Here is an 18,943-nt window from a genome sequence, read left to right on the forward strand (position 1 = left end):
GGACAGAACCAAGCCATGAGAGTGCCCCCATGACTCAAACACCTCCCACCAGGCCCCACTTAGAACACTGGGGATTACATCTCAACATGAGATCTGGAGGGGGCATCGAATCCAAAGAAGGAGCTGCAAACTACAGTGACAAATGAGTACTTAGATCATGGTCAACTGGCCAGGCACAGTGGCTCACACATGTAATCCTAATACTTTGGGAGACTACAGTGGGAGGACTGCTTGAGCCCAGGCATTCAAGACCAACCTGGCAAAGAAGTAAGAACCCACTTCTACAAAAAAAATTAATAAATTAGGTAGGTGTGGTGGCACATACCTTTAGTCCCAGCTACTCAGCAGGCTGAGGCAGGAGGATTGATTGAGCCCAGGGAGCCAAGGCTGCAGTGAGTCATTATCACACCACTGCACTCCAGCCTGGGCAACAGAGTGAGACCCTGTCTCAACAAAAAGAAAGAGAGAGAGAGAGAGAGAGATTGTGGTAAACTTCAAGGCATTTGAAGATACCATGAAACCAGAGCCTTAGGTTTGAAGCCACAAAACAGAAGGCAAAGTTTTTGGTATGTTTCAGACTGGCAATTGGAACTATTTCCTCATCACCATACACACACATATACAAATAAAGCCAGGACCATTAAAGAGGTATATTGTCAGTGAAGGGCTGGGCTAGAAAAAATTTGCTCTCCAATAGAAAGAACTGACAAGGCAACTTGTCTTTCAGCCTCAGTTTTAGGTAGGAAAAATGACTCCCCTAAGAATTTGTAAAGAAATGTATTCTTGTGAGACCCTGTCTCTACCAGAAATAATAATAATAATAATAATAATAATAATAACTAGTTTGGCATGGTGACATGCTCTTGTAGTCCTAACTACTCGAGAGGCTGAGGTGGGAGGATTACTTGAGCCCTGGAGCTTGAGGTTACAGTGAGCTATGATCGCACCACTGCACTCTAGCCTGGGCAACAAAGCAAGACTTTCTGTCTAATTTTTTAAAAAATTATAAAATGAAAAGCTGAATTGAAGTGTTTAAAAGATACAGTTAAAGAAGCCACTCTGAGTATAGGACAAAAAAAAAAAAAGACATGGCAGATAGAATAGACTCAATAGAAATATTACTGAATAGATAATGTTGAGCCAGAATAGAAGGGAACCAACATCAAAAAGGAGACAGAGGCAAAGAATAGAGAAAATGGAAGAGAGGCAATTACCAAAATAATTCAAGAAAACATTATATAATTGATGGGCATGAGTTATTAGACTGAAAAAGTCCACTGGATACCCAGCACAATGGATGGAGATGTGCTCCATCCTTGTTCTAGACCTATGCCAGTTTCAGAGTTCTAGAACAAGGAAGGATTCCAGAAGTATATAAGTTGAGAGGCAGGAATATATACAAATGATCAGGAATCAGAATGGCTTTGGGCTTGCCAAAGCAACATTGAAACTAGAAGACCAATGCCTTCAAATTTCTAAAGGAAAATTATTTCTAAGCTAGAATTCTACAGGCAGCCAAACTATCAGTAAAATACAGAGAAAAATATGTTTTCATACATTCCAAGATCTCAAAAAAACTTACATCCCATTAAATATTGCTCAAGAACCTACTGAAAGACGTGCTTCACCAAAATGAGAGTACTACAAAAAGGACGAGTGTGTGGGATACAAGACAGGAGATCCAGTGAAAGAGAGAGGTGAAGGCAGTTCCTAAGGTGCAGGTGATGGAAAGGGATTTCTCAGATGACAGCTGTATGCTAGACAGGCAGGCAGTCCAGAATAAAGCAGTGTGATAGAGAGAGATACAGAGAGACATATGTTGAGTGCCTTCTGTATTCTACACTCTTGCACCTGATACTATATGAGTAGTAAGTCCCCTTAGCCTTGCATGGACCATGTGCTGATGTTCTTGCTCTCCCCTTCCCACCCTGCTACCTGGATAACCAAAGACATTCATTTTACCCCACAGAAGAGTTTTGCTTTGAACTGCCCCTGAGAGCTGAAGATTGGCCATGGTAAGTAAGTTTAGAAGCAGAAAACAGATAGCACCCTACCCCCACTGATCATATTCCTGTCATATTTCGGTACCTGGCCCACACTGCCAGAAGCCTTCACTGTGTTGAGGCCTGTGTTTCTTGGGACTCATTCTTGACTTCCTCAAATGGGGGCTATGATAAACTCTGAAAAGCTGAAGCCAGACTGTGACTCTTTTAAGCTCATCTTCTCTTGAGAACCCTCATCAAACAGTGGTAATAATGCCTTTTCCATACATTGCCAGGTTTGTGCTTTCCTGATCATTTTTAAACTAATCACCTTTTACGTTCACTTATATGCCAATACTTACAGTTAAGTAAAAAAAAAAATTGAAAAATTTATTATTGCCATTCACCATATTTAAAAAATAAAGAACAGAGGCAGACCAGTCTTTAGAAAATTAAAATTAAATATTAAAAGGAGAAAAATTACATGATATCAAGATTTAGACTAAAGCATTCTGTAAAATTCAACACCTATTTATGTTCTAAAACAAAACAAAACCCTTTACAAACTAGTAATAGAAGGGAACTTTCTTAACCTATCAATTCTATAGCATATAAAACACCTAGTCATGACATGTATTTTTTTAATCCCTTTAAAAATCAAGAATAAAACTAGAATATATAATTACTTCTATTCAACATTATACTGGTGGAAATCCTACCCAACATTTTACTTGCAAATGACATGATCATGTATAGAAAATATCACAGGACATGTACAAAAAAAGCCATTAGAGGGCCAGGCGCGGTGGCTCATGCATGAAATCCCAGCACTTTGGCAGGCCGAGGTGGGCGGATCACGAGGTCAAGAGATCGAGACCATCCTGGCCAACACAGTGAAACCCCATCTCTACTAAAAATACAAAAATTAGCTAGGCATGGTGGCGCACGCCTGTAGTCCCAGCTACTTGGGAGGCTGAGGCAGGAGAATCACTTGAACCTGGGAGGCAGAGGTTGCAGTGAACCAAGATTGAGCCACTGTACTCCAGCCTGGCAACAGAGCAAGACTCCATCTCAAAAAAAAAAAAAGCTGTTAGAAGCAATAAGTGAAATTTAGCAGAGTCACAAGATTCTAGTCCATATTCAAAATCATATTTCTCTGTTCTAGCAGTGAACTATTAGTAAGATTTTGTAAAGTATAATTTACAATAACATTAAAATACATTAAATGTTTAAGGATTAAATTTAACAAAATATGCAAGATCTGTACATTGAAAACTACACTGTACAGTTTTTTTGTTGAGAGAAATTGAAGAGCTAGACAAATAGACAGATACACCATTTAATGGATTAGAAACTTCAATATTGTTAAGATGCCAGTTCTCCAATCCTGATTTGTAGGTTCTGCAGGCTTTTTGGTAAAAATGGAGAAACTGATTCTGACATTAACATGGGCATGCAAAAGATTGCGAATAGCCAAAACAGTTTTTGAAAAGGAACAAAGTTAGAGGGCTTGCATGACTTGACTTACTCTATGCTGCTACTAAGACAATGTTGTATTGGTGGTAATAATGAAATATAAATCAATAGAACATCCAAAAATAGACCCACACACCCATACTGACCTGATTTTCAACAAATATGTCAAGGTAATTCAGTGGAGAAAGATAATCTTTTCAACAAATTGTGCTGGAACAAATGAATATTCTTAGGACCAAAAAAAAATGAATTTCAACCTCACACCAATATAAAAATTTAATAGAAGTGAGTTCTATTTCCAAATGTAAATTATATCTCAAAATGTAAAAACTAAGATTATAGAACTTCTAAAAGAAAATATAGGAGATATTTTTGGTTCGGCAAAGATTTATTAATAAAAAGCACAAACTATAGAAAAAAAATGACAAACTGAACTTCATCAAAATTTCAAACTTTGTTCTTCAAAATATAGTATTCAGAAAATAAAAGGCAAGCCACAGACTTGGAGAAACTACTTGCAAAATATATATCCAACAAAGTACCTACATGTAAAATATAGAAAGAATTCTTAAAACTGAATAATAAGAAGGCAAACAATAATGTATCAAAGAAGATGTATGGGTAGTAAATAACTACGTGAAAGATGCTCAAAAACATTAGTCATTAGGGAAATGCAAATTAAAGCCACAATGAGATACCACTACATACCTACTAAAACAGCTAAAATGAAAAAGACTGACTTCAAACCAAGTGCTGATGAAGATGTGGAACATCTGGAACACTTATACATGCCTGGTGGGAATGTAAAATGGTACAGTCACTTAGGAAAACAGTGTAGCAGTATCTTGAAAAATTAAATATTCACCTGCCATACAATACAGCCATTCTTCTCCTAGCTATTTACCCAAGAAAAATTAAAATATATGTCTATATAAAGTGTTATTTGTGAATGTTCATAGCTGCTTTATTTGTAACAGTCAAAAACTGGAAACCCGCATTTGGACAGAGAAACAAATTGTGCTGTGACCATACAATGGAGTACCTACTCAACAATAAAGGGAAATGAAGTATTGATAACATAGTAACATAGATGAATCTCAAAGAATTATGTCAAATGAAAGAAGCTATACAAGCAGGAGTATATATGGTATGATTCCATTTATATAGCATTCTAAAAAATGCAAATTGAGCTTTTGGAGGTGGTGGATATCTTGATTGTAGTGGTGGTTTCATGGGTATGTACAGATGTACTGATCAGATAGACACTTTAAATATATTTAATAGTTTAAATGTAAGTCAGTTATACCTCATTGAAGCTATAACATAGGTAAGCTGATACTATTTTCAGTACCTCACCAAGCTTCAATTTTCTCATCAGTGAAGTAAAAATAATAATACCTGCCCCACAGGGATTTTTTTAACATTTTGTGTGTGGTATGTGTGTGCATGCACACCCATCCACAATACCTCCATATCACTCTCTCCTTATCAGGCCTTATTTTTCTTCAAAGCAATTATAATTATGTATTTAATTGTTTACCTCCCCCAACTATACTGTAAATTCTTTGAGAACAAAAACTTTACCTATTGACCACTACCTTCCCAAATGCTTACAACAATGCCTGGTACACAGTAAGTACTCCATATGTATTAAGTGATTTAATGAATGAATGTGTGTGTGTGTATGTGTAACTACATTGCCTTACATGGAGCATATGACTCAACCTACATTGATAGCTAATCCATTATCACCCTGCCTTTTCCATGGGACCAAAAAAGTTATCAGGTACTTTCCCAATACATTTATTAAAGTCTGGTGGCTTATTTCTCAGCACCTTTTATTGGCTACATATAGTAGGCAAATTATTAGAAAATTTGATAGGTCTGCTTTTACTATAAACAAAAACTGTTCCTTCTCATGAAAGTGATGTCTTCTAGCCAGGCATGGTAGCACATGCCTATTTTCCCAGCTATTTGGGAGACTGAGATGGGAGGATACCCTTGAGCACAGGAATTCGAGGCTGGAATGTACAATGATCACATCTGTGAATAGCCACTGCACTCCAGCCTGGGCAACATAGTGAGATCCCAGGCCTTATAAAAAAGGAAGAAAGTGATGGCTTCAATTTCTGATCATGACATGACTTGAGAAAATTTTATTTTGCTTTTCTGTTTTCCCCCCCACAGGGTTTATCCATGGCTTAGAGGACTGGGTTATACATCATTGGGTATATTTTTGTTGGGATTTTTATTTTGGAATATAGATAACATATTTTGTGAGTCACTGAGGTAAGATATATTTTCATTCCTTCAGAAATATTTTTGGAAGCATTTTATTAAGTAGAGAATTTTATAAACATATAGAAATAGTAGTGCCCTGAAATGAATTTTTACTATTGTTGACATTTAAAAGATATATACAGTATAATAAAGTTAGACTATTAGAATACCTGTTTAAATTACCTAATATTTTGGACCTGAGACTATTTCATAACCTCTGTAGGGTTTGGGTTTTGTGTGTGTGGGTATCAAAGAACTATATAGTTAATCAAATGTTGACTATTCCTTTGAAACATGCCTGATCTGTTTCATTGAATAAAGAAGACTGATTTGTAATAAGCATATGAAATATATGTATATAAATATACACTTTCCTATGCTTAATGTTATTTTCTAAAAAAGCAAGTGTTCCTTTTACCATCTTGTCAGCAATCATATATTGACAGGAGTTTGAATCTTAGACTTAGGTCTCTGGATTCTAGTCTGTCATTAAGACACTGTCTTTCTGGCCCTCTTTTCCATGAAATGAGCATGCTGAACAGGTTAAACAGGTGGGTCATTCCAACTCTAAATCCTGTGAACTAACAATTTTGCATAAACAGAGAAGAGAGGAGGGTACTGAACAGTACTACAGGAAGGCAATCAACAAAATTCAGACTGTGAGAAATCTACAGAATGAATGACCTGGTCTCTTCAACAAATAAATTGCAGAGGCACAGCCAGGCGTGGTGACTCATGCCTGTAATCTTAGCACTCTGGGAGGCCGAGGGGGCAGATCACTTGAGGTCAGGAGTTCAAGACCAGCCTGGCCAACATGGTGAAACCCTGTCTCTACTAAAAATACAAAAATTAGCTGGTCCTGGTGACATGTGCCTGTAATCCCAGCTACTTGGGAGGCTGAGGCAGGAGAATCGCTTGAACTGGGGAGGCGGAGGTTGCAGTGAGCCGAGATCGTGCTACTGTACTCCAGCCTGGGCGACAGAGCAAGACTCCATCTCAGAAAAAAAAAAAAAAAAAAATTGCAGAGGCAGGAAAAAAGAGGGAAGAGGAACCTATAGATTAAGAGCCTTAGATATATCCAACCAGATACAATGTGTTGGCCTTTTTTGGATTCTGATTCAAACAAACCAACTATTTAAAAAAATAAAGTATGAGAAATTTGGAACTTCAATCAGTAACCAAATCTTTTATGATATTAAGGGAGTATTATTATCTTTAGGTGTGAAAATGTGGTTATGTTTTAGGGAGGTTTTCATATTTTAGAAATACATACTAAATATTTATAAATAAAATGATACAGTATCTGGGAATTGCTTCAAAAAGATATGAGAGAGAGAAGTGGCTGAGGGTTTAGATGACACAGATTGACCATAAATTATCATTGTTGAATACTGTTCCTCAGAATGTACTTTGGATAACAATGTGGCAGACTACAGGAAACTTAAGGCAATTAAATAACTGCTGTTTTGAGAATGATATTTCAAAATGCTCTAAGACTATCAGTGTTAGTTGCTAAATATTTTAAAAATTTAACGTGATTTTCTCCCTCTCTCCACACAGGAACTTTCGAAAGAAGGTACCACCTATCATAGGTATTACCACACAATTTCATGCATGGTGGCATATTTTAACTGGCCTTGGTTCCTATCTTCACATCCTTTTCAGGTAGGAAATAGAGACTTTTTTAGCCTCGTACTAGAGTTTGTTTTTTTTTTTTCTTTACTCTTTAAATAGGATGTAAATATTTTTTAAACACTAGAAAATTCACAAACATGAAAATTAAATAGTACACTCTTGAACAACCGCTGGGTCAAAGAAGAAGTCAAAAAATTAGAAAATACCTTGAGACAAGTGAAAACAAAAATACAACATACCAAAACTTATGACATGCAGCAAAAGCAGTACTAAGAGAAGTTCACAGAAATTAATGTCACATTTAAAAGGAAGACAGATCTCAATGAAACTTTACACCTCAAAGAACAAGGAAAAGAACAAATTAAGCCCAAATTTGGCAGAAGGAAAGAAATAACATGGAGCAGAAATAAACAAAATAGAAAAATTTTTAAAAATCTGTGAAACTAAGAGTTGGGGTACTGAAAGATCACCAGAATTGACAAACCTTAGCTAGACTAACAAAAAAAGAGAGAGAAGACTCAAATACATAAAATCAGAAATAAAAGAAGAGACATTACAATGCTGCCACAGAGATAAGAAGAATCCCACAATTATATGCCAACCAATTGGATGACTTAAAAGAAATGGACAATATCCTAGAAACAGAACCTACCAAGAGTGAGTTGTGAAGAAATAGAACAGACCTCTAACTAGGTCAAAACATTCATAAAAGAAATTAAGCAAGACGCAAACAAATGAAAAGACATCCTGTATTCATGGATTAAAAGACAAAGCTGTTAAAATGTTCATACTACCCAAAGCCATCCACAGATCCAATGCAATCTCATTTAGAATTCCAAAGGCATTTTTTTACAGAAATAGAAAAAATAATTCTAACATTCATATGGAACCACAAAAGGCCACAGGTAGCCAGATCAATCTTGAAAAAGAGCAGACATGAAACATCACACTTCTTGATTTCAAAATAAACAAGCATGCATAAGTTTTTCTTTTGTTTGTACTTTTCAGGTATTGTGTTTTTTACAAGTAGAAAGTTTGTGGCAGTCCTGCATTAAGCAAGTTTATAGGTGACATTTTTCCAGCAGCATGTGTTCACTTCATGTTTCTGTGTCTTATTTTTGTAATTCTGACAATATTTCAAACTTTATTATTATTATTATATCTGTTATGGTGATCTGTGATCAGTGATCTTTTTTTTTTTTTTTTTTTTTTTTTTTTTTTTTTTTTTTTTTTTGGGAGACAGAGTCTCCCCCAAGCTGGAGTGCAGTGGCACTATCTTGGCTCACTGCAACCTCCATCTCCTGGGTTCAAGTGATTCTCCTGCCTCAGCCTCCCAAGTAGCCGGGATTACAGGCAATGCGCCACCCTGCCTGGCTAATTTTTGTGCTTTTAGTAGAGACAGGCTTTCACCATGTTGGTCATACTGGTCTCAAACTCCTGACCTCAAGTGATCATCCCACCTCAGCCTCCCAAAGTGCTGGGATTACAGTTGTGAGCCAAGGTGCCTGGCCTGTGATCAATGATCTTTGATGTTACTATTGTAGTTGTTTTGAGGCACCACAAACCATGCACATATAAGATGGTGAACTTAATAAATGTATGTTTTGACTGCTCCACCAATTGGCCATTCCCCAGTCTCTTTCCTTCTCCTCCAGCCTCCCTATTCCCTAAGAGAAAGCAAAATTAAAAATAGGCCAATTAATAACCCTACAGTGGCCTCTAAGTGTTCAAGTGAAAGGAAGAGTTACACATCTCTCACTTTAAACCAAAAGCTAGAAATGATTAAGCTTAGTGAGGAACGTATGTTGAAAGCTGAGATAGGCCAAAAGGTAGGCCTCTTGTGCCAAACAGTTGGCCAAGTTGTGAAGGCAAAGGAAAGTTCTTGAAGGAAATTAAAAGTGCTACTCCAGAGAACACACGAATAGTGAAAGTGACACAGCCTTATTTCTGATGTGTAGAAATTTCTAGTAGTCTGGATAAAAGATCAGACCAACCACAACATTGCCTTAAGCCAAGGCCTAATCCAGATCAAGGCCCCAACTCACTTCAGTTCTGTGAAGGCTGACAGAAGTGAGGAAACTGCAGAAGAAAAGTTTGAAGCTAGCAGAGGTTGGTTCATGAGGCTTAAGGAAAGAAGCCATCTCCATAACATAAAAGTGCAAGGTGAAGCTGCAGCAAGTTATCCAGAAGATCTAGCTGAGATTATTGATGAAAGTGGTTACACTAAACAACAGAGTTTCAGTGTAGATGAAACAGCCTTCTATTGGAAGAAGATACCATCTAGGATTTTCATAGCTAGAGGAGAGAAGTCAATGCCTGGCTTCAAAGCTTCAAAGGACAGGTTGTGACGCTCTTGTTTGGAGTTAATGTAGCTGATGACCTTAAGTTGAAGTCAGTGCTCATTTTCTATTTTGAAAGTCCTATGGCCCTTAAGAATTATGCTAAATGTGGCCGGGCACGGTGGCTCACGCCTGTAATCCCAGCACTTTGGGAGGCCGAGGCGGGTGGATCACAAGGTCTGGGGTTCGAGACCAGTCTGACCAACATGGTGAAACCCCGTCTCTACTAAAAATACAAAAATTATCTGGGCGTGGTGGCAGGCGCCTGTAATCCCAGCTACTCAGGAGGCTGAGGCAGGAGAATTGCTTGAACCTGGGAGGCGGAGGTTGCAGTGAGCCGAGATTGCGCCACTGCACTCCAGCCTGGGTGACAGAGCAAGACTCCATCTCAAAAAAAAAGAATTATGCTAAATATACTCTGCTTGTGCTCTATAAAATGGAACAACAAAGCCTAGATTACAGCACATCCATTTACAGCATGGTTTACTGAATATTTTGAGTAGATGCTCAAAAAAAACAGTTGCTGAACAAATGAAGCATATACTCATGTTGTTTTTGCTTCGTACATGCAGAAGCACTATGGTTACGTTTGTCAGTACGCCAGTTTGCATGAATTAAAAATGAATCTGAAAAGCTTTCCCCCTCCCACTTTTCTTTCAGTTTGTATACAAGAACACTTTACCTGAGATATAGGCCAAAAGTGAAGGTAAGTCCACTTCTTAGGTCCTGTGTGTGTGTTGGGGGTATGGTACTGGGAGTATAGGATGGAGGTGGAAGAAGAAAGGGGAGTTTGGAGAGGTAGTGGAGCAAACACAGGCTTTGGAACCAAAGGCTGTGAATCTTTCATTTACTACTGCATGTTCTTGGACAAATCTCTTTAAGCCTTAGTTTCTTCAACAATAAAATTAAGCTGCTAATAACTACATTGCAGAGTTGTTTTAAAGATCAGAGATAATTTATATGCCCAGCTCCATGCCTGACAAAGTCAAAGCTTAATAAATTTAAATAAACTCAATAAAAATACTCTCTGATATCTGGTCCAAGTCTAGAAGGAATAAACTGTGCTCAGGCTGCTAATACCAGGACAATCACTAGCAAACCTACATATAGTCATAGCCCCATGGATTCTTTCTCATTCTTTTTCAGGGATAACATGGAACAATTTTGTCTTTTCTCATTTTGTCCTAATTTGTCCCCAAACAGTTTCTCTTTGGAATCTGGCCAGTGATCCTGTTTGAGCCTCTCAGGAAGCATTGATGAATCATTCCACCAAGAAAACAAAGAAGCACCTACCATAGACCTGGCAGAATAAATAAGGAAATCCTTAAAGATCTACAAGTTCAAATATGTCATGACCATCACAGCAGAGGAGTGACTTTCTGACTAATGCTGCCACCCACACAGAGAATAAGGAGTAGGGCCTGCTGGGTGTTTAGCTCATGGCTTTATCTTATTTGTCCCCCTCCTCCTTTCACGCTCCAGTTTATAAAGAAACAGAGATGATGTGTGTGTATGCCTCAAATGCAGAAACAGTTGGGCTTTTCTTAACAGGTTAACAGTTTGTGCTGGTTATAAGAAATTAACCTTCTTTTCTTTTTGCCAAGGGTTGCATGTGAATTATACCTTTCTTAATATTTGATTAAATAATGCAGTCAGCTAAGAGCCAACAAAACCCCATATCCAGATAGTTAGCTGTGAGCCAGCACTCAGCTGTGTCAGATTTGATTAATATTGTATTAATCTCATGGATGGTTCTCAAAGGTAAAAAAAGAGAGAGAAAGAGAGAGAGCTAGCTGTGGGATTCTGTGTAGTTCTTCACTATCTGTTCCAGGGCTAGTCGGAGGATCATAAGCAAGCTCAGACCTGCCCCCAGTTCAGTACTTGACCACATCCCAGGATTTATGGTGTCTGTCTATGGCCACAGCCAACCAGAATGAGTGGGTCATCTTATAACCTTTCTGAAGCCCCATGAGGACATGTATAGAATGCTGCACCTTCAGCCAGCTCTGCTCTGATCTTTGCAGATCTTTAAGTTGTCACTGTTTCTACGGCTAGACAAATATGACTAGTGGTCTAGACTACCCATAGTTCATCCTCCTCACATAACTTATTTGAAGTTGTCATGAAGTTGTCAGGGAATGTCATTACACTCTGATTTTTAAAATTATGCAGTATTTTCCAGTTCTCAGAGAGGTCATGGTTGTGCCCAGGGAAGTGTGTTGCATTAACTAAAGCTAAAATTATCAGAATCCTATTTACATAAAGCATATTAAAATATCTGCTCCTTAATTTTCTGAAGGAAATAGATGTAAGTTTCTGCTACTTGAAACCTACAGAACCGACAAAAATTAGGGTGCTAAAAAAATGACAGTGAAATCTCATCGTAAGGCAGCTAGTTCTAATTTGCATTTGAATGTATAACAAATTGCATCACTTTTCACAAACTTAACACCTGCCTGGAGTAAAAATCTGATTTGACCCCTCTGCTCATGTTTCATCATATTTGTAGCTCTGCATCATTTAGCATTTTTATGACTTTTTTTGCTTTATATAAATTATTGTAAAATCCAGATTGTTTTTACATGATGACATGACTCAAGACTAAATCCTGAGCTACAGTTTCAAAAGGAAAATCATTTTCTTCTTATGCAAAGATGGTAAAACACTGTTGTCATTTTTTCCAGTATTCAATAAGTAGCCTTTGTACAAATTTAAAACCAAAAACTATTCTGTTGTTTTTCTTCACCTACTAGCCTTAGTTTTTAACCAAGTATCCAAGGATGTCAACTTGACATCCTTCCCTTAGCATGCCAACAAGCCATTAGACTGATTCTTCCGCCTACTTTTATGAACCTCCAGGAAGAAAAACACTTGCCAAAACATTAAGAGAACTTTGATTCTGCCTTAAGAGGGTATAAAACTAAACCATTTGAAGGCACAGCCCATAAGACTATACTTGATTTTGCCCCAAGATTCTGACTTCTGGCTACATTTCACCTGCAGTTACCTGGGCTATCGGCCGTGATACATTTTTTAATTCATTTGTTTTCCACCATTATATTTTTATACTTTTCAGTTAGATATACTTCTGCATAAAGAGTATATATACAGTGTAGGATAAAGGCATATCGTACATGGCAATGCTGTTAAACATGGTAAGACTGAGGTTCTGCAGGATTAAAGTCAGATTAAGGGTACAGAAAGCACACCTTGATACTGAGGCCATTTAGAGCAATTTGTTTAATGAGTGGTTCAGCCATCACCACCAGTGGCCACCTGTTCAATAAAATTGCCTAGCACCACAGTGGAGAGTCATCTACACCCCAAGGTGACCTGTAAGACTGGCCAATTCTTTGAAGACCTTTTTTTCTGTTGGGAGAATGGAAAGCAGAAAGGGAAGCCAGGCTCTTTAATGTTCCAAGTCAGCTGTGCCTCACACAAGGCTCTCTTTTTAGCTACTAAGTAACACACTCAAGACTTTGTATCTGTGCAGCATTTTATGGAAATCACTGGTGACCTATAGGATATTACTAAATTATTTCAATAGCTTTATTTTTTTCCTACTTGGATTCTAGGTGGACATTACAGGGTTGAATCCCTCACTACACCCTCCCGCTGTCATTTGTTTTATTGGAAAACTTCATGTTAACTAGAGTGTACAAAAAGTCTGTTTCCTGCTGAGCCAATAGTGATTTGTTTGCATATCACCTAATGTGAAAAGTGCTCATCTGTGAACTCTACAGCAAATTATATTTTAGAAAATACTTTGTGAGGCCGGGCATGGTGGCAGAGCGAGACTCCGTCTCAAAAAAAAAAAAAGAAAAGAAAATATAAGGATGTAAAAGAAGCAATTTGCTTGCACATCTGAATATCCTTCTTGTGCCTCCATTTTCACTCTTGAAAACTGAAAGCAATTTGACTTTTATTTTTGTTTTTCTAAAGAACAGCTAGGTGAAAGGAGGTTAAGCTGATGATTGTCACTCTGCCTGCCCACTACCTACTCCCCACCATGGTGTTTCATGAAACATCCCCACCACCTGAAGTGATCTTTTTAATCCTTGTGATAGTAAATGCATTGATAATTAACAGGAAAAACATGTTTTTAAATAATCTACAAATGAGAACCCAAATAGTAGTGTTTTGTTTGACAGAAGTAAATCAAATATTATGGTTTAAATATAATGCAAAATTTCAGGACAGTTAATTTGGGCTTCCCTTACCCTAAGAGGGTTTTTCTTATAATAAGGAGAAGAGGTGTGGTTCAAAGAAAATTAAGAGACAAAACCTTCAGGTACATAATGCATGAAAATCTTTAAATGCCTGCAAAAATTAAGTTCTGTTATAATACCAGCCAATTCTGAATTAGCCAATGCACTAAAAGCATCTAACAATTTAAGGTTATCTTATGAGTCCTATGAAAACAATTATTTGTTGCTAAATTTGAGTTTTAGCTACCAACGCCATGTTTACGTGACAAGAAATTGTTTTGGCCCTGTGGTTTATGACGTGCTGCTGGATAAGCATTTATGTAAAACTGAATATTTCAAAGAGAACCATTTACAATTGGAATTTCCACCTGTGTGGCTGTTTGCAGACCTACCTCTGTCTTCCATTTTGCATCCTGTCAGTGCTATAATTAGTTTGATCACTTTGTCTTGTTTTTCAGTGTCTACAATTATAGCTTATTCACTATGTTCTAACTATTTAAAAATAATGGGCCGGGCGCGGTGGCTCATGCCTGTAATCCCAGCACTTTGGGAGGCCGAGGTGAGCAGATCACAAGGTCAGGAGATCGAGACCATCCTGGCTAACACGGTGAAACCCCGTCTCTACTAAAAATACAAAAAATTAGTCGGGCATGGTGGCGGGCGCCTGTAGTCCCAGCTACTCGGGAGGCTGAGGCAGGAGAATGGCGTGAACCTGGGAGGCAGAGCTTGCAGTGAGCCAAGATTGTGCCACTGCACTCCAGCCTGGGCAACAGAGCGAGACTCTGTCTCAAAAAAAAAAAAAAAGTAAAATTTGATTTAAAGTAGTTAAACCCCTTTATGGAAGGAGCTGCAAAATGAAAAAAAAAAAAAAAAAAAAGGAATCATGTCATCTTGACCCAGCTGACTGGAAATTTTCAATACTGTCTTTTAACTGTTGTACTCCAGCCAGCCTGGGCAACAGAGTGAGACCCTGTCTCAAAAAAAAAAAAAAAAAAAAAAAAAGAATTAGGAAATACTTGTTAAAATATCTAACTACGTAATTGCTACATGGGGGAGCTGCTGATGTTGTTGAGGCCCTTGGGAGCATTCCACTGGACTTCACCATTTCTCCAAAATTATCAGCCCAGTCAGCTTCATATACCCAGATATGGACACTTCTACACGTGAAATTCAAACTGAAGATAAAACTCTGACTTTGGAGTATAAACTTTTGCCTTGAGTATGAAACCTTGACATTGCTGAAAGAAAAGTGGAAACTGTAAGGGACAACAAGTTTCACCAAGGCACAGTCTTCTCTGATAGGCCAGCAGAGCAGCTAAGGAGAAGACAGATCATTCAAGAACTTAAGTCGTTTGTTAGCTACAGCATTTCCATTGCTGTGATACACATTCAGCCATTTTGGAGGAAAGCTAAGCAGGTACTGACCACCCATTTTCATGTACTTTAAATAACAAATATTATTTCTCAAGGTCTTCATTTTATCATTAAATTCAGCTAATTACTACCTGATTTCAAAGGCAGCTAGTGTAGAAGACTGGTCACAAGAATTTTTTTTTAAATAGAAAACCCTAAAATGCAAATCAAGAAATTCAGTTACAGGCTGCAAGTGACCTAAAATTCCCCTACTCTAGCTCAGCAGCCATCAGTCAGTATAGCATCAGCCACAGGTCACTGCTCTGCATACAGTTCCTTTTCAACCCTTACAAGACCTGCTTCATTGCTTTAAAAATGTAGTGTTGATACTTGAACTGAATTTAGTCATTGGTAACTTAAATATTCACAAAATTGTCATAAAGCTTCTGAAACATCTGGCAATGCCAGATCTGTAATCATCACTTTTAAATTGAATTTGCAGAATTAACTCTAAAGTTGCAGCAACCATATTTATTAGAGAAATCTTTAAGCATATACATATGGTTCCCTATAAGCATTCATTCAGAGATCATCTGTGCCTAAAAGAAAATGATAAAAATGTGTCATAATATCAAAGGGGTCTAGATCAGGGGTTGGTAAACTACAACCCATGGGCCAAATTCAGGCTGCGTTGTATGGCCTGCAAGGTAAGAATGGTTATTTTATTTTATTTTATTCTTTATATATATATATATTTTTTTTTTTTTTTGAGACAGAGTCTCTCTCTGTCACCCACGCTGGAGTGCAGTGGCAGGATCTCAACTCATTGCAACCTCCGCCTCCCAAGGTTCAAGCGATTCTCCTGCCTCAGCCTCCCGAGTAGCTGGGACTACAGGCACATGTCACCATGCCACCATGCCTGGCTGATTTTTGTATTTTTAGTAGAGCTGGGTTGGCCAGGCTGGTCTTGAACTCCTGACCTCAAGTGATTCACCTGCCTTGGCCTCCCAAAGTCCTGGAATTACAGGCGTGAGCTACCGCGCCCAGCTGGTTTTTACATTTTAAAAACGTTTAAACAGAGAAAGAAGAATATGCAACAGAAACTGTATGTAGCCTGCAAAGCCTAAAATGTTTACTCTCTGGCTTGGGAGTTTGTCTCCCCTGCTCTAGACTGTCAGCAAGTGGTACAGTGGTACAGTACAGTGGTACTGCCCAACTGCACTTCTCTGCAAGGTGATTCTAGTGTGCACTTGTCAGAATGAAAATATGTTATTCATTTAAGACATCTCATGTCTTTGAATGTAATCACATGATTTGTATTTAATATTTACACGACCTAATTATTTTTTCACGTCAGTTTTTCTAGATTGGCAATAGCCTGTTGCAAAGTGCCTAAACCTTTGAGAAAAATTACTATGAGCAAGGTCCATGATTTAGTTTTCAATATAAAGGGAATTCCATTCTATACTGTAAAATCCAAAAATGCTAGTTGCCCTCAGCTTTTGAGTTGACTTCCAGAAAGTTGAGATCTTTTGACCATTTTTTCTCATGTCATATAAAATGTGCCACATGGTAGTTGTCAAGCTGTGGTAGTCATGTACACTTTTTTCTTTTTTTTCTTTTTTTAACTTTCTAAAAGGAAAAGTTCAAAGTCCTTTCCACAGTTAGTCTTGGCTTCTTTTGGATTTTTCTTTTTAGAGCTAAATTATTCATACCAATGAATAAGTGAGTCTGTTCTAAGATATAGGGGCCATTATCTATTTTTGCTTAATGTACTCATGTGGCATTGTTCACTATCATGCCTTTCCATACTTGTAATATTTCTGAGTCACTTATTAATGTGACCAACAGATAAACTGTTCAAGCTAATACAGCATTTCCTAACTTCATAGTTGTCGCAGATGTTTGTTCTAGTAGCGATTATTTAATAAACATACATTGTACTGAATCTTACTAGCAACTAACTATTTTCAGGTAATCTCAGTCTGCTTATTCACTTTTTCCATTTGATTTGCTAATGCCACAATCATTTTTCTAGAAAATAGTAGGATAATGTATTTTTTCCTGTCTGCTATAATGGAGACTATATTTCCGCATTCATTACCTCTCATAGGTGAAAATATTAAATTAAATAATATTGTTTTGAATAAGACTACTGGTAGTGTTTCATCCCTGATTTATATTTTTAAAATCTATACATTCATATAAAGGCAGGGCTACCATGTGTAATTATAGAGTTTACGTACTACACAAAGGCACCCAGTTGAGAGAGGAAGGAGGGTGAATGAGAGGCTGAAATCTAGCCTGTGCTCAGCCTGCCAAAGATAGGGTTACATCTCAGAGGACACATCTTTTCCCAGTTTGCTTAAGCTGGCAGTATAGGCCAGCAGCAAGCCTCTTCATGGAAATGACATCCAGTCATTATCCTGGGAATTCTTTGTCACTGGGCTCCTAACACTGTACTGCAGTACCTTTCTACTCCAAACCTGAGTATGTTACAAGGTTAAAAGCTAATAATTTTTTAATTAAACATTTATATCTTTAAATACTCAGTATCTTCAACTTTAGGAGCTGTGAAGTAAACACGAACCATCCAGCTTCACACAATGAAGAGGGACAGATCAGGAACAGAAAAAATGGTCCTGCATAAGCCATGTGTGTCTGTGGTTTATAACTTTTAACTGAAGTACCATCTACAAGATATAAAACAAATTAGAATTTCCCATAACTCACCTAGTTCTTCAAACCACAGCTTTTCAAATATTAGCTTTCTTAGCCAAGCCTGCTGGAATGGGTGGTTTTAGTCATTGCTGACCATATGGTTGATTCTTCAGCGAGTCCCTCCTTTGTGTGTCAGGGTGGGGCAGCCTTGCCTGGATGAACAGATGGATGCTAGCAAGAGGCGAAACAGGAATCTTTACCTGACAAAACACAGACATGAGTGTGCAAAGCCATTTGGGCTGTGCTTTGTGAAGGGAATGGCTGAAAAGGAGTTTGGATGGCTTTATTTCACCCTGAACAGTACACACCCGCCTAAGAAAGGCATCTGTCATTTGATTTAGCAAATTTTATGAACTTACTCTGGGCTTCTCTCTAGTGCAGTTCTGGGGTGGCCTTTTCAGCTCTTTTTTTCTTTCTTTTGCCCTGGACTGGAATGCAGTCTACCTCAAGTGGGTCTTCTTAGGTGACAGAGAAAACACGACCTGTCTCACTTGACAGGGTGGCCTAGTCCCAAAGTAAGGCTTGATTCTCAAAGGAAATGAGAAAGCAGAAAATGGGGGGATCCATTTATTGAGCCCTACTATGTGCCATCCATTCAATAAACTGGAAGGTCTGTTTTAGGTGCTAGGAGTACAGTGAAAAATAAGACAGATACCTGCCCTCATGGCACTTAGTGTCTCAAAAGTAATTGTGCCAATTACATTTGGGATGAGTGTCATGAGGAAGGGTATAGAGAGTTCTAGGAGGGAATACGAGGGAGCTGGAGTAGGGAAGACATCCCTGAAGATGAATATCTACACCAAGAACTGAAGGATGAGAGGTATTAAGGAAAGTAGGGAAAAGGCCCTTTACAGCAGAGGGAGCCAGAGGTGAGTTTCTGGAGAGATGGACTGGAATGACATCACATAGGGCTTTGAAAGCCATCTTACAAATTTGAATTTGGTTGTCC

The 18,943-nt window shown here is 38.0% G+C and overlaps 1 protein-coding gene across 4 annotated transcripts in view; it reads left to right on the plus strand.

Annotated features, from left to right (window-relative positions):
- Positions 1-17,425, plus strand: part of ACER3 (alkaline ceramidase 3) — a 166,050-nt gene extending 148,625 nt beyond the window's left edge. For all 4 annotated transcript variants that reach the window (XM_003808151.6, XM_034933417.3, XM_034933419.3 and 1 more), the window contains 4 exons: positions 5,646-5,747; positions 7,299-7,403; positions 10,373-10,418; positions 10,916-17,425. In XM_003808151.6, the coding sequence (XP_003808199.1) occupies positions 5,646-5,747; positions 7,299-7,403; positions 10,373-10,418; positions 10,916-10,969 (307 nt within the window). In that variant the 3' untranslated portion in view covers positions 10,970-17,425. The remainder of the gene's footprint in view (positions 1-5,645; positions 5,748-7,298; positions 7,404-10,372; positions 10,419-10,915) is intronic.
- The last annotated feature ends 1,518 nt before the right edge of the window (positions 17,426-18,943 follow it).

Source organism: Pan paniscus, chromosome 9 (assembly GCF_029289425.2).
Source record: "Pan paniscus chromosome 9, NHGRI_mPanPan1-v2.0_pri, whole genome shotgun sequence".
NCBI classification, from domain to species: Eukaryota; Metazoa; Chordata; class Mammalia; order Primates; family Hominidae; genus Pan; species Pan paniscus.